The sequence below is a fragment of the Asterias rubens genome, chromosome 13 (genome assembly GCF_902459465.1).
Source record: "Asterias rubens chromosome 13, eAstRub1.3, whole genome shotgun sequence".
NCBI classification, from domain to species: domain Eukaryota; kingdom Metazoa; phylum Echinodermata; class Asteroidea; order Forcipulatida; family Asteriidae; genus Asterias; species Asterias rubens.
The window spans coordinates 1,034,051-1,058,175 of NC_047074.1; the positions used below are offsets into that span (position 1 = coordinate 1,034,051).

General features: G+C 39.0%; 1 protein-coding gene across 1 annotated transcript; it reads left to right on the forward strand.

Moving 5' to 3' along the window:
- Positions 1–2,392: 2,392 nt before the first annotated feature.
- On the forward strand, positions 2,393–23,912 carry LOC117298456. The gene is made up of 3 exons (XM_033781727.1): positions 2,393–2,534; positions 7,075–7,796; positions 23,066–23,912. Exons 2-3 carry the CDS (start codon positions 7,365–7,367, stop codon positions 23,174–23,176), a joined length of 543 nt encoding a protein of 180 aa, XP_033637618.1. The 5' UTR covers positions 2,393–2,534; positions 7,075–7,364; the 3' UTR covers positions 23,177–23,912.
- The last annotated feature ends 213 nt before the right edge of the window (positions 23,913–24,125 follow it).

Below are 24,125 nucleotides of genomic sequence, written 5' to 3' on the forward strand. Positions count from 1 at the left end.
AAAGGGTAAATGATCGTTTGTCTGCAAAGCATTTTGCAAACAGTGTGCCCTGTTTCAGTGTTTAGGTGTAGGTCACATTTAATGGCAACCGTCGTATATACATTCTGAAGAAAAAAAATATATATATTGGACCAAAGAGAATTTAGTTTATCAAATTAACATAGATGTAAATAACTCTTATTGCATTTCTATAAACTACACCTTTTTAAAATTAAAGCAATTAATGCCCCTAACGATTGGCCAGCCAAAATACATTAATAGCACAAACTCAATATTTCCCGTAAATGATGTTAATGTTATGAATTGTTCATTGTAGAAAGGTCGTTTGTTGTCTACTATAGACAGCCAAAATTACAAAATAATTTCATCCAACACTAACGACAAAAGACAACACCGTGGGGCTCAAAAAATCATAATAAAAAAAAACAAATAACAGAAGAACGTTGATGGTTAAGTTAGCTGTGGTTGGCAAGGCGGAACGAATGTCTTCCCCACAAACAATTGAGTTCATGCTTTTGACGCACAGGCATCTTAATGCATTTTGACACGCGGTACGCCGCAACGACTTCCCTTTTTTAATAAAAAGTTAATTTACTATATTGTCAAAAAACTTGACACGTTTATTAAAGGAACACGTTGCCTTGGATCGATCGAGTTGGTATTTGAAAAGCGTTTGTAACCGTTTGTTATAAAATGCATATGGTTGGAAAGATGCTTTAAAAGTAGAATACAATGATCCACACAAACACGCCTCGAAATTGCACGGTTTTCACTTTACCTCGTCGACGAACACGGTCGGCCATTTATTTTATGGGAGTCAATAAATGGCCGACCGTGTTAGTTCGCAAAGTAAAATGAAAACCACGCAATTTCGAGGCAAGCTTGTGTGGATCATTGTATTCTACTTTTAAAACATCTTTCCAACCATATGCAATTTATAACAAACGGTTATAAACGCTTTTTATAAACGAACTCGTCCGATCCAAGGCAACGTGTTCCTTTAATGAGATTGTAGTATGATTGACGGAGGGAAATTAACGATAGTAAACAATTGTGAAATAAATGTATGACTGTTTCCTTTGAGGCGAATTCGTGTTTTATTGTGCATTATATTGCGCCACTTGGGGGATGATTCTTCATAATCGATAACTCTTTCACTGTAAGGCCATCGGAGGCGAAGAGTCAAGTGGTTGTATCTCCAGCCTTTAATTATATCTTAAAAGGCAATCTTCCTATGAAACCTTCTGTAAAAACACCCGGTTGTTATTTTTGTAATGTTACGTCTTCATAACTCAGGCATGTGAGTAACTAGCCATGAAAAAAGGAGGAAAAGAGAAAACCAGGCAAGCAAAAAAAGAGGAAAAGAAAAATTTTCTATACTGTACACAGGAAAAAAGTTAAGGAGAAAAGAGGGAAAAAAATATATAAAAAATAGAGGAAATCAGCTGAAAAGAGGAAGTCTCACATGCCTGATAACTGCAAATATAACACTGTGTGGACATGTGTGAATCTACATAATGCTTCAAGTTGTCTCTCCAGCCTTTAATGTTTAATGAAACCTTATGGCTGTCATCTAAGATCTGTATTTTTAAATGATACATCTTCAACACTGTAAATAAACAGTGTGGAACTGTCCACATAGTGTCCAGGTTGATACATTATGTGGACACACATACACATTCAAAAGAAGAAGAAGAACAACAATAACATTAACAAACTAGTTTATAGGTAATATTTGCAACATATGCGGTTAGTGTATTAAGCGACGTATCATTGCCCATCGACGCAACTTTACTGCGATGGTCGAAAGATGTTCTAAGAAACGAAACAAGTGCAAGCTTTCATCTCGTTTTTTTCTAAACTTTTGGCGGGAATAAGCAGCCGAAACTGCGATCATCTTTGTTTTGTACACGTTCCAATATAGAAACAAATCACCGGCTTGTCGCAGCATGTCAGGTTGAGCCCCCGCTGCTTAAAGCATCAAGTCAATCGGCATGCAATGCCAATTTTGAATGACAAACATTTTCGGCGCTGCCCTTTATTGCAATCTTGCTCACAAATAAATTGAACAAAGTAATCGACGACACCCGGGCACAAGTCCACAAATTATATATAAGAAACAAATACAGAACAAACACTCAAGGTGCCACGGGAAGCGGAATATAATTTTGAGTAAATATGGCAGCCTTCCTTTACATATTCCCCCCCCCCCCCCCCCCAAAAAAAAAAAAAATACAAAATAAAAAATTAACCACGTTCAATCACTAGACTTGCTCATGCGCACACTACCACCTGCGCATATACACCCACGTTTAGAGGTGCTACGCGCAGTATACCGACGTATTACCACCGGAATGATTTCATTGGATGAGAGGAGTGAAGTCTCGCACTGGAGGGGCAAATAGAAGGAAGAGATATCTACCTCTGTGGAGAATGGGTAAATGAGAACGCTTTCTGTAACGAGTCGCATAATATCTAACACAGGACTACGGACGTGTCGGCTTCAAGAAGGCAACAAGGGAGTTCACAAACAGGTAAGTGCATGGTACTCGATGTGTAAATATTTCAGATATTTTATAGTATTCTCCTGAAGTCGAACAGCGAATACTGATCGAAACGTTGAGTTGTCAAAGACTAACACAACCCGAAAGAAAGATTTTCACATGGTGTCAGCTCGGTGCTTAAATATTTTGGGTATGTTCTAGTGAAGAAACTGCAAAACAGGAATCGTTAATAGGTGTTTCAAACACGGGTCGAAACTTTATATTTAAAAAATTTCTCCAGGTTTAGAAGAGGTAAAGATTTAGAGTATTTTATAAATTTTTCTGAAGACGATTAGAGCAAACAGATCAGAACATTAAGTTGTCCATTACCGGTTCTTAAAAATAAAGAAACTACTGACAAGAGAGATGTTCACATGGTGTAATGACAAACCTCACCTAACTAGTCAAGAACAAACTTAAAAGGAATCATGATGGGTATTTTAAACATCAGTCGAAACCTCAAGATTTTTCCAGGTTAAGACGAGGTAAGCGCCATTATAGAAAAAATCCACACTCAGTGGTTTCGAAAGCTGTAAACCGAGGTATTGCGAACATTTCTTTTGGATGGTGGTATGAAATGCTATAATTCTGAATAATGAACACGTTGATGGATACAAACCGATCAAATCAGTATAGCTGCTCGAATGCATGCTTGAGAAACTGCACGTCCGATTAGTGGGCTTAGGATTAGCGTTATAGTTATATCAACATTGATAATTTAAATTATACTGTTTCTGAAACGTTATACGTCAAGAGGAATTCATACGATTGAGATTGCAAATGTTTACATAAAATGTGAAGTTCATCCCTTTCACTCGTATTCTCGTAAATTTAATAAGAAAACATGGTTTTAAACTAAAAGTGTCAATTGTTAATAACGGTTTAAAACGGCTGTGAATTACGGGTTCGTGTTTGAGCTTAACGTCAAAACAAACAAAGTCTTATCGCAAATCACGTTTTCTTTACATTACTAACACGTATTGACGTGACGATGACGTTATTATTAACACAAGTTTCGTTTACATTACGTTCTTCTGATGAAAGTGCATCATAAGGAAAAAGCAAACAGAGCATCCCCAGTCTTTGGAATTAAAAAAGATACATACGGATTATATTCTAAGCACTATAAAAACACAATGACCAGTGAAATATTTTATGGGTTTATTAATTGCATTTCCCAGAACCTCACCATTGTTTCGTACAACTTCATTTAGTTTATGATAACCGCATTACGTTTTGTCAGCAACACTGCAAACTTCTCAACAGCTCTCGACAAACACCATAGCATTAAAACAAACAAGTTCCCAAATGTTAAGACTATTTTCTTAATTAGAACAACTAGATGCTCGTGACATAGACGCATCTCACTCCAGCCTTTCTTAAGGCTAGTGTAGCCTGAAGCCGCATCAACTGAAGTGTGTTCGGATTAACCAGTATAAATTCTACCGTTACTAAGAGAAGGCATTGCCTTTAGTGCATACACTTCAATTCCATTAGGGAATGTACACATACCTAGTGTGTGATGAGCAAATGACATACTTAGATTAAAAATTCCAACCCGAGTTGCTCTAAGGGGCTTCTCAATATGTATTGTTGATCATATTAGAATGTAAGACGAGTTGTAGGACAACATTTGTTCTCTTACTCACCGTTTTCGAATTAAATCAGAGGTGATCTTTTTGGAGTGCGGATCACTTTTTTGTGGAGAGAAAAATAAACCAATTATGTCGTTTACAAAATTGGACTATGAAGTGATGGGCATCCTGTCGTCTACAAATCTCAGACAATTGACGAGGGGCATTTGTACACACAGCAAAAACTGGGGTGTTTAAAATTGCTAGAGTCGAATAGTGAGAATCGTCTCATAAAACATTTCAGGGATAAGGTTTAGATGCAAACGCGGTGGTAAATGTTTGCTAATGGATCGTTTGTACATACATAACTATGTATATTTTAAATAAGCAAAATTGATATAGGTTTCGATTGCCAAATGGCAATCTTCTGGCTCAAATATAATGGTTCAGACCAAAATAATTTTCGTGATGGTTGACGAACGCACCGATAAGCTCCGAGGAGCCAGTCTACTAGAAATGCCAGACGCGTTCTCTTACGCTAGCACCCGATTGTTTTTCCCGAACACATATTTCCGAGTTTAAGTTCTCCACTACCAACGAAATTTGCACTGTCTATTTAACACACGGTGGCACACATTTAACAATAAAGGATTATCTTACTGTATATGTCCAATAGCAAACGTCAGGTTTTGTAGGATAAAGGCACTATACCATATGACAGCATGGTAATGATCTCATAGGTAGTGAATGAGCCGACAGAGTACAAGGTCAACCCTCCTACTGTCCAACCTACCCAAACCATCCACCGTGGGTTTTGAATGATGACCTAACCTACGATATAACAAAATGGGTTGAATTGACAACCCAGCTTGTAGTTGGGATCATAGCGATTTAATCTAGATAATACAAAGTTAACCCTCCTACTTTTTGACCACTTCAGATTCCTCAGAACTGTTGGTTCTGTTCTAATTAATGGTAAAACTCTGTGAAATAGTCTTAGCTGCCTACCTCATCAATAACCAACACTTCATTACTTCCAAATTGATATCACACTTGATTAATGGAATTTCGTGCAAAATCAAATCCATACACAATAAGATGAGGTGTTTCGTCAGATGAAATCCATCTGGAACTCACCCTGTCTCAGGTTTTTTTCACAGAGTTACTTAACACGATTTCAATTTAATTTGCAGACAACAATATTTCAGCACTATTTTGACGTACATTTACATTTCAATTTCAACGAATCTAAAAATTAGTGATTGGATTTCCTAAGATTAAAGTTTCAAGTTTGACGGGATAGTCTTTCAGACACCAACCATAGGCGTACTAGATACCATGTAACCTGTTACATTAGACATGTTTAGAAAGCCGGTTTTGTGGATATCTTAGTATGGTCCCCTGTGTGACTGCTGACAAGACTGTACAATTCGCTCTCCTGGTAAAGGGATCAGACTATGTCTTGCAAGCAAGGACCCATTTAGAGCCTGGCTTGGCATCAAAACGTTACTCTTGAATGAACTAGTTTCAAATATTACATGGAATAAGAAATGGCACAAAACGGTACAAACATGGTATAAAGAGTCGATCCAAAAACGATGTTGCAGCAAGGACCCCATTAGAGCCAAGATTGGTATAGTTGTTTACTCTCGAATGTCGTAACTTCAAAATATAAACGGAAAGTTTCATCTAAGCCTTTGACTGCAATGGCTGATGAGCATCGTAGAGAGAGTCGAACCGAAAACATGTTTCAGCAAGTTCCCCACTACAACTGTTTCAGCAAGTTCCCCACTGAGACTGGTTTGGTATTGTTGTTTACTCTCGAATGAATTAACTTCAAAATATATATGGAAAGTTTAAAATCTCACCCGTTGACTTAAATGGCAGAGAGATGGACATCGCAGGAAAGAGTCAACCGAAAACCAGGTGTTATCCCATGAGGACTGCGCTCTTCTAATCAGGATGTTTTCTGACATTTTCTTTTGTCTCCTTGTTCGCTTGTCCCCCACGTGTACAAAACGCAATTAGGCGGGAGAGATCTGTTTGACAATGAACCACTAACATTAGCCCTTTTGTCGACCTTAAAAAGGTGAAATTTGAGATTTCAGAACGAGGGAATTATGAAGTTTTGTCTCTTTTGTGAGACTTTTTTTTAGATAAATAACCCAGAGTTGTTTTTGATCGGAAAGTTTGTGTTAGTGTGTGTCCAAGTTCACTGAATGTTTCAAGACACTTTGTTTGCAAGGCTTGCTCGAACAACGAACACACATCTCTATGTTGCAGTCTTTGTGTTAAAATTCTTTTGTTCTGTACACTGAAAATCCTCTTCTTCAACACTGTAAAACACACTGTGTAAACGTGTGTAAGTCCACATAGTGTTTGAACTCCCCACACTACGTACATCTCTGTTGTTCTCTGGTCCACTTTTCGTCTGAAGCATTAATTGAGATATAGTGTACTATTCATTACCAACTGTATAGTGGAATACACAACCGTGTATTGTTTTTAGATATCAAGACTAACTTTTGAAAGAAACCGAAGACACACAATAAATTATATTACCTTAGCAATGATACCAAGTAAAAACAACATACTATAATATAATTTCTCGAATGTTAGAAAACAAATGATACCACGTGACCTTTCTCACCAATGTGAAAGAGAGCATCCAATTGCTAATACGACCAGACGAACGAAAGAGAACTGTAATTGAACTGTAAAATACATCCTACTATAATCTAATTTCTCGAATATTAGAAACAGATGTTACACCACGTGACCTTTCTAACCAATGTGAAAAGAGAGCATCCAATTGCTAATACGACCAGACGAACGAAAGATAATAATTTTATGAACTGTAATTGAAATGTAAAACACAGATGCTCTCACTCCCTCTCGTTTTTAAAATCTAATTAATTGATTTTCGTTTCCTTGTCCCTGTTGTTTATTTATAACAGGATCACAGCAGTGCCGCTCTCAATAAACCTACACACGGTATAAATAGTCGATCACCAAAAGGAAGCAAGACAAGAAATAAGCGGTTTCACCCCGGTCGAAACGAGCACGCTGGTTAAGCCAAAAGAAACAGCTGCACTTATTTCTTCGTCGTAGAGTCAGTTTAAAGAAACATACACTCGGGCTGGGTTTTCGTTTCCCCTCAGCGGGTGATCAAACCCTTATAGATCCCCTCCTTCGACCCGTCGGGGTTTGCTTGTTTTTCTGGTCAGTCGTCCGGTGGGAAACAACCATGGCAATGAGAACAGTACTTTATGCGCTACTTTTAAGTCTGGTGGCGTGTGCCTTCTCTCTAGCGGCACCTGCGGCAGAGTCAAGACTATCCACGAACACAAATTCCCCTCGGAAGGGCTCGGGATCCAAGCTCCTGTACGGAGATGCTGTGGATGTGGTTGAGAAAATGCACGGGTTCCTGTCCACGTTGACCAAGTTTGAAGAGGTGAAGGCCGGTGAGGGCGCTCGGGAGGATGAGATGATACGATACGGGATACCAGCGAGGACCAAAAAGGAAAATGTAGGATTCCAGATGCCGGGGTGGCGTAGAAGACGTCGCCGTAGCACAGTGGAAGATGATTTGGTGTCTGCGGCTTACTTTGACCGACTGGATGACCAGGCCGACGCGATGGTCAACAGCATCAACAAATTAATGGATGACTTGCAAAAGGTAAGAAACGAAGAGAAAGTCCCAAAGAAATATAATTGTGTTTAAACTTGAACAAGTTAGGCAGTGGTAGCACTTATAAACTAACTTATGTCTTGAAAAACGTCAGATGCAATGAAAGGGACAAGCCAAATAAACCAGAAATTAGCAGGTGAATGAACCCACTGACAAAAGGTACAGTCAGTGACTATAAGAGGATGGTAGTGGGACAGAAAACCACGTACGTTATTAAGTCCTTCAAGTTGTAAGATTCAATTAGGGTGCTGAAACTTTAGTACAACTATTGTTGTTGAGATGTTGTAGCTCGCATTTCATCCTTTAGGGAGGGTTTTTCGTTTTCCGGTCACATTAGACATCTTGCACGTGCGGCCATCACTGAGTTCAAACATTGGAAACGTGCACACGTGCACGAGCCACGCAGAACTCTCAACCAATGAAAAGTCGTCTTTTAAACCCGATGAGGGCGCTGTTTGGGCTTGTGACGTCATAAGCAAGGGTTGTCGCTCTATTTTACTTCCACACAGCAACATCAATGAAGGCGATTTTTAATTGTCAGTTTAAAAAGGGAAACAGTTGCAATTAACTTACACTGGTTGGCTCAACAATTATTGCTTATCAAATTTCTTTTCATAAGGTGGGCTTTCCCAACCATTTCTTTGAAATTGCATTTTTACCCTCGCGCAGCATTGAAATTTACAAATTCCAATCCACTCGGGCACTCAAGAGGTGACCGCTGCTAATAAAAATAGCTTAGTAAACAGTGAAGGAGTTATTTGAGTAAGCGAGTCGTGTTTAAGACCAAACACAGAACGCGTGACGAAATATCTCAGGCGCCGCTTCTTCGGAAGTACACAGTAAGCTAAACCATCACTTCTCGAGAAGTGTTAATCTTTTTCTTACAGGGTTTTGTAAATTTCCGACAGATTCCGATAATTTCCGATTCTCTAGGGCAATCAAGAGGTGACCGTTGCATATAAAATTCGCTTAGTAAACATTGAAGGTGTTATTTGAGTAAGCGAGTCGTGTTTTAAGATCAAATACAGCATATTCCTACGTACAAAACAGAGAGCTAAGGCGCCGTCTCTTCGGAAGTACACAGTAAACTAACCGTCACTTCTCGAGAGGAAATTTATCTTTTTCCTCCCATGGTTTGGTAACAAAATCTGAGTGAAAATTTTAAAGTCAAGGCACTCCTGTGCAAAGTTCTGCCTCAGTAAAACTAGTGTTGTACGACCGCGAAGTGGCGACAACCGCAACAACAGTGACTGCGCTTGGTTGTAACATAATGCGTGAATAGATAACGTCAAATTAAAACCTTTGAATTACGGATCGGTAAAGGTAGAAGGGAACCGCGGTGGAACGAGGCAAGCGAGGAATATTCAGCACGTCATTGCGTACACAGTCTTTAATATCCCCCTCTTGAAATTTACTCAGGAATCGGAGTGAGGACACTTGTTCATTTCCCGCGTAAATTTGGCGCCTATTATGTCGTGTGCGAAACCGTCTGCTAACAAAGCAGGCCGTTTACATGCAACTGTTTTGTTCAAACACCTTTAAAGTGGACATTGATTTCGAACATGGGTTAATAAGTGTACTGAACTTTTAGCACCTATTGGTTGTGTTGTGAGGTTGTTCGAAAAATGATGCGAGCATTGAACTTTTTTGTAAGGCAATTTTGACAAAGTAATTGTTTTTAACTTAAAAAAAAAAAATCCTGTGTTATCAGGCCAGGCGCAACAGTTCGGTTGCTTGCCAACGGTTATTGCTAAGCAATTTAGCTACCCGCAACAAGCTTTGCAAACCACGCGCACCATATACATCGCAGTTTTTGTGTGGTAACCTTTATCTGCTTATTATTTTGTTGTCTCAGCTTAGCAACTCGATCCCAGCTGATAAAGAAGATCTTTTCTTTCCCAAACCAGGCGCAACCATTTAGCTAGACGCAGCTGTCCCTTGGGGGGTCGCAAGTTGCGAACCCTCATCACGTACGAGACGCAAGTAACGACATTCACCGGTAACGTGTCGCCCCATCGATCCACACCGACGGAGGCCGTGGGTCTCTCAGATCTATTTGCCCCGGTACCCAGGTACAAGGATCACGCATCGATCCGTCGGGGTGCCGCGTAGCTGTCGACGGCCTTGGCGGAACACTGCTCTTTTTGACCGGAGAGATATCGATTCAATTTGGCTCTTTTTTTTTATATAACGGTAGTTCAATGTCATTTTTTTCTTCAAGGTGTTTGATACAAGGAGCTGAGAACCGCAATGTGGACTTTCATGTTTGGGGTTTACGAACAATTCAAAACGTTTACAGCGGCAGTAACGACCGTTTTAAACGAGTAATTATCCGCATCGTCGCTTCATTCGAAACAAGTTACGTTACATAATATTACAAACAAAGAACGTTATATAAAAACGAGCATATTATTTGGTCAAACTCATAAATATTGTGTTATAGTAAGTTATGGTATCGGCGACAACTAGCATGGTGTAAATTTCAACACCCCATCTTGTAGTGGTTGTCAGTAAATTGCCTCATTGTGACATTGACAAAAAAGTTGTCATAAAAACACATTCTTTAAGAGACAGGGCGAGATCCACATTATCTGCATGAATTTAATTTAAAAACAGTGACTCAGCTGGATAGATTAGAATACCTGATAGATTTCTCCCATGGTTTTAGTACAGCAGACTACGTTGTATCTACAGTGACGGCTAGAATAAAAACCTTACAGAAAGTGGAATGCACGCAAGCAAGCGAGCGTGCGCCCATGCATTGAGTACCGGCCACTCTGATAGATAACAAGTTTATAGACAAAACCATGTGGTCGAGAGTGGGAGTTAATGCTTCCCGTTATTTCATTCATCGACATACACCAACTATTTGTTTCATACCAGAGCAACATTTGAGAAAATGTACAGCTCCGAACTGGTCTTATTGTTCATTTGAGAAAGTGTGGTTTTGTCTTAATATTATGTGAGTTTTAAGGTTGAAAAGCTTCAAAATGGCGCACCCCAATTTGAGTAGCTTTGACGGAAAATAGATATTGAACAGGGCCGTTTGTTTTCTCGTGAGACCTTGCCGGTTAAAACAACTTAAGGCAACGGCAGTGAACTTTGAAATTAGTTATGAGTGATATAAGAAAATCATGGCCAATGGACAGCTGTATGGATCAATATGCCATTATACGCGCTTGCTACAAAACATTTCCTCCATAGAATTAAACAAGGCACAAATGTAGAGCTACATCTCCCCTAGGGAGAGGCTGGCATACATTCGTTTGAGATTAACATACTTCTGAGAGCTTTGTTCATTGTGAAAATCTTGTTTGATCGTCTTGGAGCAATATAACGTAGGGTTGTGTCTGTGTTTAACCCGGCCTTGTTTTAAAGTTAACTGTTCTCGACATGTCTGACTTACGCGTTGTGTACCAAGTTTAAATAATATTTAAAAATATGAATGAGAAGTCGACGCTCTGACAAAATGATTTGGGGTTGTGTGACTTAAACATCTATTAAATGTTCCTCTATACCATGGAACTGTCCACTCTAGAGTCCCAAGAACTGCAAACAACTGTGGTGATAAAATTGAGTGGGATTCTTAGATCAATTTGCGTTGACTCCCCCTCATACTCAACCTTTGAAAGAATCGATTTACTTGCTTGCTACTCTCGGCTAGAGTAAGGCAAAATCAAAATGTATACAATAAACAGTGCGGGCTAATCAACCTCCATTGCTACACTAATTATATCAAATTGGGATAATGTTGCATATTAGTGTTTCCTTTTGAAGTACACAGAAGGTCACTCTTTAGATAAAAAAGTCAAGGCAAAGCGGAAGTGTGGATATACAGTAATAGTCAGCCGAGTATCACTAGTCTTAAATGGCACAGGTCAGAGATGACCCGCATAAGATCCATTGGGGTCAAAGGCAGGTTCGCATGATTCGGAATCAAAAGCGTCCCCCCCCCCCCGAAAAAAAAGACTTCCTCTGATCAAATCTGACCAACGACATCTTAGAGAGTATATATTTTACACGTGACTAAAGCCAAACGCACCTCCTCTAATACGTGCCCCATCCACCACCTTCTTCCCCTGCGCCTCCTCATTCTACTCAAACACCCTCCTCACTGCAACAACCTTCATTGGGGCACAACAAACTCCTACACACTACACATAATCAAACATCAAAATCATCTATAAAAAAAAAACTGATGTCCTCGACGTACCGCGGGCATAATTCACCAAAAGCAACATCGCACCCCGCACCAGAAGATAATTTTCCATAAAACCACACAAAGAAAATCACACTCAGCAACGAAAAACAGCAAGGCCAAACACAGCGACTACCGGCGCCAGCGAGACTGTCATCAAAATCCGTCAATAATTGATTCACAGAATATCGTTAAATACTATAAAGCGATTCTTAATCGCCATCAATAATAGTATATCACTCAACCTTTCTGGTGATTTCCAAAACACTTCCTTAATTCAGTCTTAAATCCACATAATTAAAACGTTCACAGCTCTTTGTGGGACCGCCGCGTCGAAGCTGATCTCAAGTTATAAATATTCTCCACTTCATTTTTTTTTATACAGCCCTCGCTGAATATAAAATGAAGAGTCACTGAGGGTTCACACATACCTATAAAAAAACATCTCACCACAAGAGACCAACAAACTATACACCCCATCAACACCAGATTTCAAAACGTGGCTGAAGAACTTAGTTTACAACAGTCTTTCTCTGTTGGGAAATCAAAGCAAGAAACGGTTTTTTTTTCAAAACATCTCGATATAGCGATGATTTTCATTGTTATAACGGTATCAAAAATGTACATGCACCTTCTTCCTTTATATTAGTTACGGTTCTCCGTCTCTATGGACACCAATTAACCCTTTAGCATGCCCGCAATCAGTTACAATATAAATTTATTAGTATAAGTATTACTTCCCCTAGAGCCAGTTTGATACCACTTTAATATCATAACGATTTTTTTCTTGCGGAAACGAAGAGAGGTAGAAACACCTTTTTGTAGTTATTTGCTGAGTGGCCAAAGAAATTGAACTAAATTGTTCCCGGTGGCCTGAATGATACCCTCCGTAGGTACAGAACAGATGCGTGGCTGTAAAGAAAAATTCTTATAGTTTTGAGAGCGTGATCAATCCGCCCCCGAAAAGATAAATAATGTCCCTCTCTCCAAAGTCGGATTGGAGCAGAGTGCTGTCCAGAGATTAGGGCCATCAAAAACAACAACTCGTTTAGTGTACTTTTAACGAGTTATCAAGGAATTAAATTCTCCCGTTTCGAACTGTTTTATGTTACTGTTAACAAATGGCATGCACGAATGGAGCAGTAACATTTAGGTCTCGTAAGAAGGTGTAGTGGGAGCATGCTCATATTGGATTGAATGGTTTACAGTGCCCATCAGGACCAAAGTCACGTTGTATATTGACTCTTTATTCTTGTAAGTGACACTCTCAGTTGAGTGAACGACAATGTGTTCAAATGTCCTGATGATGTAGCCATTGCTTTATTCTTAGTACTGGACGTTAGACAGAAGGTCTTGTGAACTATAGTAGTAAACAGAAATGTCACGAGTGCATCTTAACTATAACCATTTAACCTCTCAAAAACTTGACAAGATACGTACTTGGTTCTCTTTTGTGTATACAACCCGTAGGTAAAGCACCGGTAATTACACTTCTTGATGTTGGTGAGTTTCGGATCACAACAAACAAGTTTTAGTTTTGACGGGGCCTTAAGATGGAGGGGATTTTGACGTGGGTTGGTTAGTGATAGTGAGACACCTCCGTAGGATATGAAAACCCCTTTGACCCACTTGGGATCTCTGAAACAACACAGCTACCGGCGTATCAACAGCGACACCAAGAAAAATCAATACAAATAAACAAATCAGATTTAATGAAGGAATGTCTACTTTTTTCATCAATCAAACTTTGTGATATTAAATTATTAGAGTTTGAAAAGGTTTTGGCAGGTGGTTGTGAGAGCGAACCAAAGTGAACACTTCACTGTAAGATTGACATCATTGTTTTATGTTTTATGTTTTTTTTTTCAATAACAGTAGAGCCGAAAACGGGAGCCAAAGTTACGTTTGCGTTAAATTTGAAATGATCATTCTCTTGTAGTACGAGAAATGACAGGATTCTTCCGTTTTGGTACAATACATCATTGTTGTATAGAACTACTATCCACTACTTGTTCTTAAGATCACCATCAATCTTTGTGTGTCCATCATGAACATGAAAATGGACTTAGATTTTACAAGGAGTCTATTGCGCCTCAACTGAAATATGCAACGGTGTTTTGGGGGATGCTTGTTTTGTGCATTATCATGCTATGCAATGCAAGTTACATCTTGGTCCTGCACTCTAACCCCCCCCCCCCCCCCCCCAACCCTTTCTCGGTCAGAATTGCCACAGATTCAGGTTCCATGGGACCTGGTCAACTGTGTGTCTGTATAAACAGGAGTCTGTGACAAATTAAACCAGAGAGGGTCAAAATGACGCAGAATCAATTTGGAGGCTACGTTGCGGACCCAGCCTAACCCAGAAGAGGGTCAGACCCGGCCCCCCTTCTTGGAATACGGAATTCGATTCACTTCTGACCTTTGACTTTTCAGAGTGTTCGAAAGAAATATCTGCTCACGGTACTTGCTAGGTCGAAGAACGACATGGTAAACAATCAGGTGTTCCCCGAAAAACGAGGCGTCTATGCATACTCATTTATAGGCCAGTAGTAACCGAAGGGCACGGAAAACCCTAACGAGAGCACAATTTCCGCTTTATAAATGTAGAACGGAAAACCGTGCCTTTTGAACCCGATGCGAGAAGGGTCTTCGGTGCATGCCCGTAGCGCCAGTCAGAGTGCGCAACAGTTCCAATTGTCACGCGTGTAGACGATTCTACTACGCACGATCCCCAGATAAGAATGTCTCAACTAAGAACACGTGAACTAGGGCAAGGATCCGTGATCAGGGAGTAACATTTGCTTTATTGAACACCTGTTTGTCGGTGTTATAATTTGTGGCAGATGCAATTAATTAAAGATGGCCGTGGTAACACTTACTACCATTGGAATGATCTCGTGCGTTGTATAACTCGACTTTATTGAAAATTATTCGGGCCTGAGGTCTCGAGTCGGGGAGAGCGATCAATTGTAATGCATTATTAGTAATGAGTGCATTCATAATGGATTATGTCTCCTATATCTGGGGACTAAAATCTTGTACTTAATACGTCGTAGTGTACTAACCTTGAGAACCTTGGTACAATTAGTTTAACCGCCTGGGTGCTTGCTTTGGCCTGCGCTGGGGAAAGATCTTCCCAAACCAAGACAGGATGAAATTGTGACCCAAAAAGGAGCAGACTAGTTTAAAGGTATGCCTACCTTTGGTAGCAAACACACCGCCCAATCATTCATTTCATCGATCATTCAAGCTATGGTTGGGTCCAGATAGGTGCTCTTAAATGGGTGAGAGACAGTTTCCTAAAAATGAAAAAAAGGAAAGATTAATGTGGACATGTTTTAAAGTCTGCGACGTCACGCGAACAATTCATATGCATTTAACATTTTTACTAATGAAAAGTTAGATCTGAATAAGGAAAAATACAATGATGTCGTAAACAATGTCACAGTTTGTCAATTTTACTTGAGTCCCCTCAAATCAATTTAGTAAACACTGATAACATCTACTTGCTATGTATAGCGTCAAGGATCTAGACCCCATAGCAATATACTCGATGATTGTTATTCAAACGAAACATATAATAAATAAAATGCACTGTCATAAATACAAGTGCGTATAATATCTAGCCCCTAACCTTTGAATTGAACGATACTCCAAGCAACGAAAGTTCAACAAGATTTGGATATCTTCGAAAACGCTTTAGTGCATGCTAAAGGCAATTCAGTCCAAAATCCTTCAAAATTTAATTGCAAATACACGTTCTTGTCATTCTTGTTGGTGTTTTATCTTTTGGAAAGGACCCGCTTGGCTTCCCATAGTCTAAGACACTGTGTTTTCTATACCCTTTGCATTTTACCACCGTGGGGTCAAAAAGAAACTCAACATAACAGAGTGTGCACAAATTGATTTATCGCTGATATAAAAAATAGAAGAAGAAGGAATTCCAACTGTGAGATGAGAAGCATTGACTAGGAAAGTAACTTGGAAGTGGTTTCAGGGGGAACCGGAAAACAAAGAAGATGACAACCTAACACATGGGTAGACAATGTGAAGGAGTGTGTGGAGGAGTGAACACCATCGTTCGCCCCTATGGTCAATCAGCTATGGGATAGAGTACAGTGTAGAGTATACCGTGACATCCAAATTCGGTTATCAGGTTTTTGGTTTCGTACCGCGGACAGAGCCGTATCCAGGTAAAATACATCGGTCATAATGTCACTAGGTCACGGTGAACAACGATCCTGAATAGTATCGATGTCCAAATCCCTCACTTCCAATACTTTTAAAATTGAAGTAAAAATGTGGAGTGTCCCCCCCCCTAAAAAAAAAAAGAAAACAAAAAATGAAGGTGTCTCTTCAGCGGCCACTTTGTCTCAAAATTGTCTACACCCGATGCATCATCAAGACGGTTTAATCGAGGTAAAGATTTATGACTAAAGCAGACAACATTCAGATTCGTGTGTGGTGTTACTGGTTTAATTTTATGATCGCCATGTAAATTGGACACTAATTCTGATGAAAGATGTATATATTACGCTGGCGAAAGGGTAATTAAGCATCACTATGGAAACGTGTATTGACAGGACATCAATGTTTTGTCTGAAAGCAGATAAACGCATCCATCGATGGCTAATTCGCAGATATCTTCCGCATAACGTAATAGTCATGTGGCGCCTAACGAAAATTAGTTACATTGATTTTCTGTTTCTTGTGATTACTTGTTGCGAAATCAAGTAACAAACCACAAGGGGAAACTGGGTACCGGAAACTAAATCGGTACTGTCGACATTGAGCAAAATAAGAAAAAAAGAAAAAACAATAAAAGAAATATAATAAAACATAAATCAATAAATCAATAACTAACAATTAAAACAAATTTGCGAAACTTGCATAGATGGTTTGGTTTAAATTGCTCTAAAATGGCAAGTATTGTGAGTTCCACTCCATCTTGAGTATTCAGTCTTGTTTTGAAAATACTTGCAGTTTGAACATCTACTAAAAGTAAACGCATAATTATCTTTTACAAATGAACAGCCTTTAGAAACGTAATCGACATCTAACTAATAATAATAATAATACTACAAACAAACAAACTTATCGTTTGTCTGCTTGTTTGTTTGGCTGCGTGCCATCACATTACGGCTAACGTGAACCGGCACCTGAGTCAACACGAAACCGGCGCCATTTTGGAAAGTCCGCAAGCTGCAAGGTGGTTTTGCCATTCAGAATCCGGTCACGTAGACAATTGAATTATAGTGAGATGTCACACCCTCTGGATCTCTAATGGCGCGTGGACGAAGGTTTGTAATAATGCTTGTTGGGCGGGTAATCGGTGTTGTAAGGCGAAAAGCTCAATTATTTACCCATGCCCGTAATTCTTGTTCGAGAGAGTCTGTCATTGTTTACACGAGAGTAAAATAAAATTACAGCGTGACGTCACTTATCACGTCATACGGGGAACGCATCAACGAAGAGTTCCAAGGAAGACGGCATACGAAGGCGCAGTTTCACACTTTAATAGAAACAACTGATTGTAAAAAAAACACCAAAAAAAAACAACAAAAAACACGACACCATAGATGTTGTCACTAAAAAGATACCAAAGGGACAATAAAAACTGACATCTTATGGTGTTAAAATAACACCGATGTAATTCTGTGCGTATTTTTTACCTGAATTAGATTTGTATTATTGCTAGAAAACCCCTTGAGCTACAGATTATTGTCGTTTTGTCTTTGAATACCAATAATAGGTAAACTAATTAATTATTTATTAAACCCTTAGTATTTTACGTGAACAAGTCCGTATATTAAACGCATTTAAGGCCAACACCGCAAAGTGGATTACAAATTAAACTCTCAACAGAGAGTCAGCTAAGCCTTCTATTTTTCCCCGATTTTGAGAACTCCATGTACTCTTCAAATACAATTTTGATTACAACGTCAATCTGCTAGAAGTCGTTTAGTCGTGTTTGAGATGACCTGGAAGTACGTGTGTAAATTTTCAGAAAGGCTATTGCACTAAAATGTGTCATTATGCAAACGTATACGCCATCAAGGCCTAATGCATAAACTGAAGACCCACACTTCTTCTTTCTTAACAACTTGTTTTCTCTTCGAGGAAGGTGTAGCCCATCACCTCTCCGTATCTTTAGACACTAGGGCCTAGAAATTAAAACAATTACACCGGTAATCTAAACCATGACGGGGTGCTTGAGTATCCGGCCTCTTTGTCGAACCCTGCACGTGTAAAACGTCAAATGCAAACACAACCTAACCACGATGTAGCAACCAAGCTCACGAACCCTCACTACCTAATATCGCATCTTGTTTGAAACCGCCCCAATACACCGATATTCACCGAAGCTGTGGACACGACGCGATGTCTTCATTTTACCCAGCGTTACTATACGCAACAGAAACCAAAACGCGTGCTTGAAATAGTTATTTCATCTTTCCCAGACCACTTGAGATCGTGTGCTGGAGGCGAGTTATGGTAATCTAAAGCCGACGGTACAAACCACAAAAGCACGCCACAACCCTCGCGGTGTAAAGAAGGCCCACGATTTGGTTTCAATTTTTAACTCACGCCTCGTGTGTTTCTACAGCTGTAGCTAATTATTCAGTTCATATACAATCGCGATTCGCCTTCGAGCAAATCTCATTTGATTCACAAAGACTAACTGTACATAAATTCGATACGATGTTGAGGTTGGGCCCAGTGCTTGCGCGTTAAACATACAAACGTCAACAAGCAATGGCGCCGATTTCCTCCAATCATAACACTAACAGTGTGTCTATATTACTAGAACATTTTCTTAAGCAACACTTCCTAAACATACATATGTTGTTTGCTTACTGTTTTTATCTGGTTTACCAAAGTGAAACTCATCCATTCCAATAGTGTACGTGCACGTTGCTTTCCCCTAGTTCATTTTGGGAGCGGTTTTTACATAGAAATTTATGATAGTTTGTCTTATACCAAAAGGATACCCTCCCTTGAATGTAAAAAAAAAAATGTTTGGCACGGATAGGGCAGTGAGCTTAAGGAGCGCCCCTTGTGGTGACTTTTAGACAATTGAACAATGGACCCCATAACGGAATTCTTTGTTCAACCTGTACCCCACAAGGGAGCTCTTTTGGAAAGGGTATAATAGAACAGCAAGACACTACAAATCAAATACTCCGATTCGGCCGACTTTATGGCAACCCGATCATGCTCTTGTCCTAATTGATAACACTGGACCCAGCTTCAGAGTTCTCAAAAAAGGTCAAAGTTATAATTTTACACCCTTTTCTTGTTACGATTAACAGTAAAGTGGATTTTGACGGACAGACCTTGTTCTACAAGGAGCCGTTTTGAGGCCTAATGCGTTTCGTCTCGTGATTATGTTACGACACAAGTAGTCATTAAACTACAATGTGAACTATAATTGGTTGATATGCAATTTCGCTCATCTGGTTTCCATGGCCATTACTCACACGATCAACATTCACTCTTTCTTACACCTTTTTGGAAAGCAGGATCGCAAAACATTTAAGTCAAATTTGTTTTGTAAATGAATATTACTTAAAGGCGTTGGGTTGACATAAAAGTTTCTCCATTTAGAAGTAAAATATTTAGATGTAACATGCAAGAAATGTCCTTGAACCTTGACCCTTGAACCGAATAAGGCAACAGTTGCCTATGTTCATAATACATTCCCTCAACACTCATAGCAGGAGACATGTATCCAAGGAGTCCACTAAACGACCGTGAATTCCCGCCTAAACCTTGCCCCTCTTAACGTCTGATTCTCACTGCATCTCACCCGTAACGTTATACATCCGTAACTCGCCCATAATGAGTAACTGAATATTGTCCTTTGTAGCTAGCCTCCAAGTCGTACTGGCCACAACTTTTCCCAAGGAGGATGGTTTAGATTTCATTGGTAATTCATTGGTGACCGGACACCTCGGCGATATACCTATAAACACATAGGCCTAGGAGATATACAACTGTTTTTCTCGTTCCATTCAACCTTTAGGAGTCAACGGTGGTCGGAATTGCCGATCATACTTTTGAATTAAACATAGACTTTTCTGGCCAGATTGGCTTCTCTAAATGGATTTAAACTAATTGGTAAATACTCCATTGTAAGATAGAGTGTAATACATTTATCCCCCGGTGGATGAGATGAACTCAACCTCCTTCAAGTAACAGCTGATTCTGCATTTTGAAGACAAGATCACTAGAAAAAAAAATACCACACAGATCCCACACTAATTTATTTTAAGTTCTAGATAAACAATAATAACAGTAAACAAAACACCAACGAAGGCTAAAAATAATGTTGAATAATGTTCAAGGTTTTTTATGTGGGTGTATTCAAAGACGCTTTTTCATTTCACCGTTTCCATTCCTTAGTTTAAACAATGAAAAAAATAACAACAGAGGAATAAGATGAAGAGAAATTGATGAGAATAAGAAGACACATTTTTTTTTTCATTTTTTTTTTCAATGACTTCTTTATATCAAAAATATTGAAGTCACTTGTAATGTGTGTACACAAGATATAGCGAACAAAATCAACTGTGGGATCAGTCAGAAAGAAAAAAATCCATTAATTGGGTAAAAAACAATGTGGGGTGTCTTTCAGCAGAAAAGACCGCACCCAATCACACCTCCAAACTAGGTGAGAAGAAAATGATGAATGTACACAGTTCATATAAAATAATTTTGGCAGTTTGCACGACACCAGAGTAGACCTATAATATTGCATCTTCACCCATCGCGGGTGGATGAGGCTCGTTAAAAATCCTATACGACCACCCATAGTTTAAACGATGAACAAGACCTAAGACGAAGGGAAAATCCAACACAAGACGTCTTCATCCCTTCTTTTCCAACCGAGACATGTTTAATAATAACCAACACGTGTGACTGTCAGTCTATTTAACAGAGAATGAGACACCCCAGTTATAAACCACTTAAAAATAAAGACTGAAACATTTTCAGTGATTAGATTAATTTCCACTCGCGATCCCAAAACCCCCTTGTCGGAATAAATGAATCTGTAATTGAACTTTGATTGATGAGATTCGAGATTGAGCTGATTTTTTTACCCTCCCCTCTCAAGATCTATGACTGTTGATACATGTACAGTTTAGAAACCAAGATTAAAATTCACAATCATTAGTGGGTGTTTTGTAAATAAAATATCTGCAACATCCATTTAAGAAATAAAGTAGAATGTAATCAGTTCACTTTATCAGAAATATAAATAAATTAAAACAGTAAGCCTCTTCTAGGTCATCTTGAAGACATCACATGTTTACAAAAGAGCAAGGGAGCCTGGACTTCCTGCAGGCACGATTTGTACACAGCTCAATGGAAACAAATAACATCTTCCAGGATTTGAAGAAAGAGGCACATCTCATTTTTATAAACTCTTGAAGTAATGTGGAAATTGGGACACAATATTAAACATTTCCTATAATGTCCAGTGTAGTATATTGCCTTCCAGAAAAGCCCAAAGTGCTAAAGGGTACTGTTTTTCTAAACAAAGAAACATCTATCTATTAAAATGTTACATGGTTTAACTTTAAAACCAAATGACTATACATGTATTTTTCTTTCAAGCATCAAGTACTTGTTCTCCTCATGCTAATGTGTGAATTGAAAACTAGTCAGTGAGTCTTCTTCCTCTTTAAACGCCCAATGGCCTACATCCATAATAAAACTCTTCCTAACAATTTGATACATTTTGCGATAATGGACATTTTTTTTATAGCTATTCTGTGACGTCATCGAGGGACTAACCATTGATATCACACACTGTTTCTGAATATTAAATAGGTAATTTGAATCTCGATCTTAAGAAGTGTCAGCGCTTTGGGTCTTCAATAATTGCATGTTAAAAGGTCTTGCCATTTGTCAGTTATTTGGACACTAAGATCGCCACTGGTCTTAAGGGAAGGAAGGCAGCTTTTAAACCTTCACTTCCTATAGGGGTCACTCCGTTATACATAAACATGGAGTTTAGACCAACTCCACTAAATACTTCCACAGCCCTTTTTGAACTTTAATTTTGAGCTCGAAAGTAATTTTGGGTGCTGGACTTCAAAGACTAGTTTGTATTTGTCATGACTTCTTTTTAAGAATTTATTCTCTCCATTTGTGTCAAATGAAAGTTTGCCCCCATTACAAGGCTGAAAGCCACTCATGGTAAGGGGCTACACGAAGAAAACATTTAAGATGAAAATAACTCAGGGGAGCTGAAGGTTGGGATTGATATTCCTCTTAAAACAGTCTAGATTGTAAGATAGAGGAAAAAATGCATGCCAGCCAGGCAAGGCATTCCATCAGGGAATAACGCTGTTGGAGTGGTATTTGATTTATTTATTGGGAGTTGATTCTGATTTATTTTGCTTCAATTTTTTTTTTTTTTTTTTTTTTTTTTACTTTTCCAATGTTTAAATACAGTTGGCCCAAAAATATCTTTCATTTGAAATACAATGACAGATTCTCCACAAGAAATCAGGTATGGTGGGTCATTTTACAGTTGGGGACTTCAGATGTTTGGGCAACCCGACTGCCCCCCTGTAACTAGACTAGATTCAAGTCCCATTCTCTTGTTAGAGGTTCTTAAGCAGTGCGCGCTGGCCGTCAAAATGTGGAACATGTTGGGGAATGTAGAAAGCATCACAAAACAATAGTTTTCTGTGGATGGCACGGGATTGGACTGAGTCAAGTCTACCTTTTAATTGCCATCACAGAGTCACACATTTGATGGCTCATTGTATTTGAATTCCACAGAACTCACACAAGGTGTGGGTGTGATAATCTTCGTTAAATAAGTACATTTCTGCCACACAAAGTGCTAGTCTTCAAAAGCATAAGCTTGGCCATTCTACGGTGTCCCTTGGGAGCCACAAGGTAATTGCAATGTCGTGACAACACCACAGTTGCACTTTCCGTTTATAAACGCGTCCCTCCCAAACTTCCAATTCTCGTTATTGACAAAAGAGTCATCTTCAAATATCATTGTATTGTACTTTTTTGATTTTCTACTTCGCAGGTTCGACAATATTACGAGGGAAAGAATGCGTACCGGGAGAGCCGACAATTTCATCTGCCGGGCTCGAGAGACTTATCCCCCGCAGACAACCAGCTTCCCTCCCAGGAGTGATGCTAATACATCCCGTCTATGACACGGTAAAACAATCATACCAAGACAAATTTAATAATAATGATAATAATAAAACAAAAATGCATTAAAATGACTCCGAATGCCAGGCTCACGTCACAGATGTCCAACTTTTTACAAATTGATTTCTAAAAAGATGGGGATGTGTAGTGTTTTCATTGAGAGACGTTATAATTAGCTTACAAGTGATCAGTTAAAAATACAAAATTGTAATGAGTAAACGCTGACGACGAAGGACTTTGACGACCACCTTGTGTATATCAACAAGGTACAGTGTAAATTTTAAACAGAGAGACAACTATATTGAAGATATAGTACAAGCTGTAGTTATATCATTGTTGATAGAGCACTTTCGATTTAAACTATAAAGCACACAGCAATATTTAAATACACGCTCTCATGTAATATACTACAAACCCACCTCCAGCTTCAGCTGCTATAGCTAACTAGATTAAAAAGTAGCAACGCTGATATAGTGGTATTCGCTCTGAGCACGCCGGGTTTCTCTCTAGCATTAAACCGTACTCAATTTTATACATAAGTGTGTAGACTTATTGGCTGTAAAGTTAGTTTGATATTGGCCATTGGACAATCACATGGCATAGGTTTGTAAAAATCCCATTCGCTGTACAAACCTTCTTGAATGTCATATGTCCAATATCGATACAGCAAGAACATTCGCTGTACAAACCTATGTGAACGTCCAATATCGAAATAGCAAATTAGACATTCGCTGTACAAACCTATGTGAATGTCCTATGTCCAATATCGAAATAGCAAATTAGACATTCGCTGTACAAACCTATGTGAACGTCCAATGTCCAATATCGATACAGCAATGACAATCGCTGTACAAACCTATGTGAATGTCCATTGTCCAATATCAAACTAACTTTACTGCAAACTGCTTTATGAAGACAAATCTTTGTAG

Excerpts from the sequence above, each read along its gene's own strand:
- LOC117298456 (XM_033781727.1), top strand. The coding sequence starts at position 7,365 with ATGGCAATGAGAACAGTACTTTATGCGCTACTTTTAAGTCTGGTGGCG. Across the intron at positions 7,797-23,065 it reads TAATGGATGACTTGCAAAAG|GTTCGACAATATTACGAGGG; the intron begins GTAAGAAACGAA and ends TCTACTTCGCAG.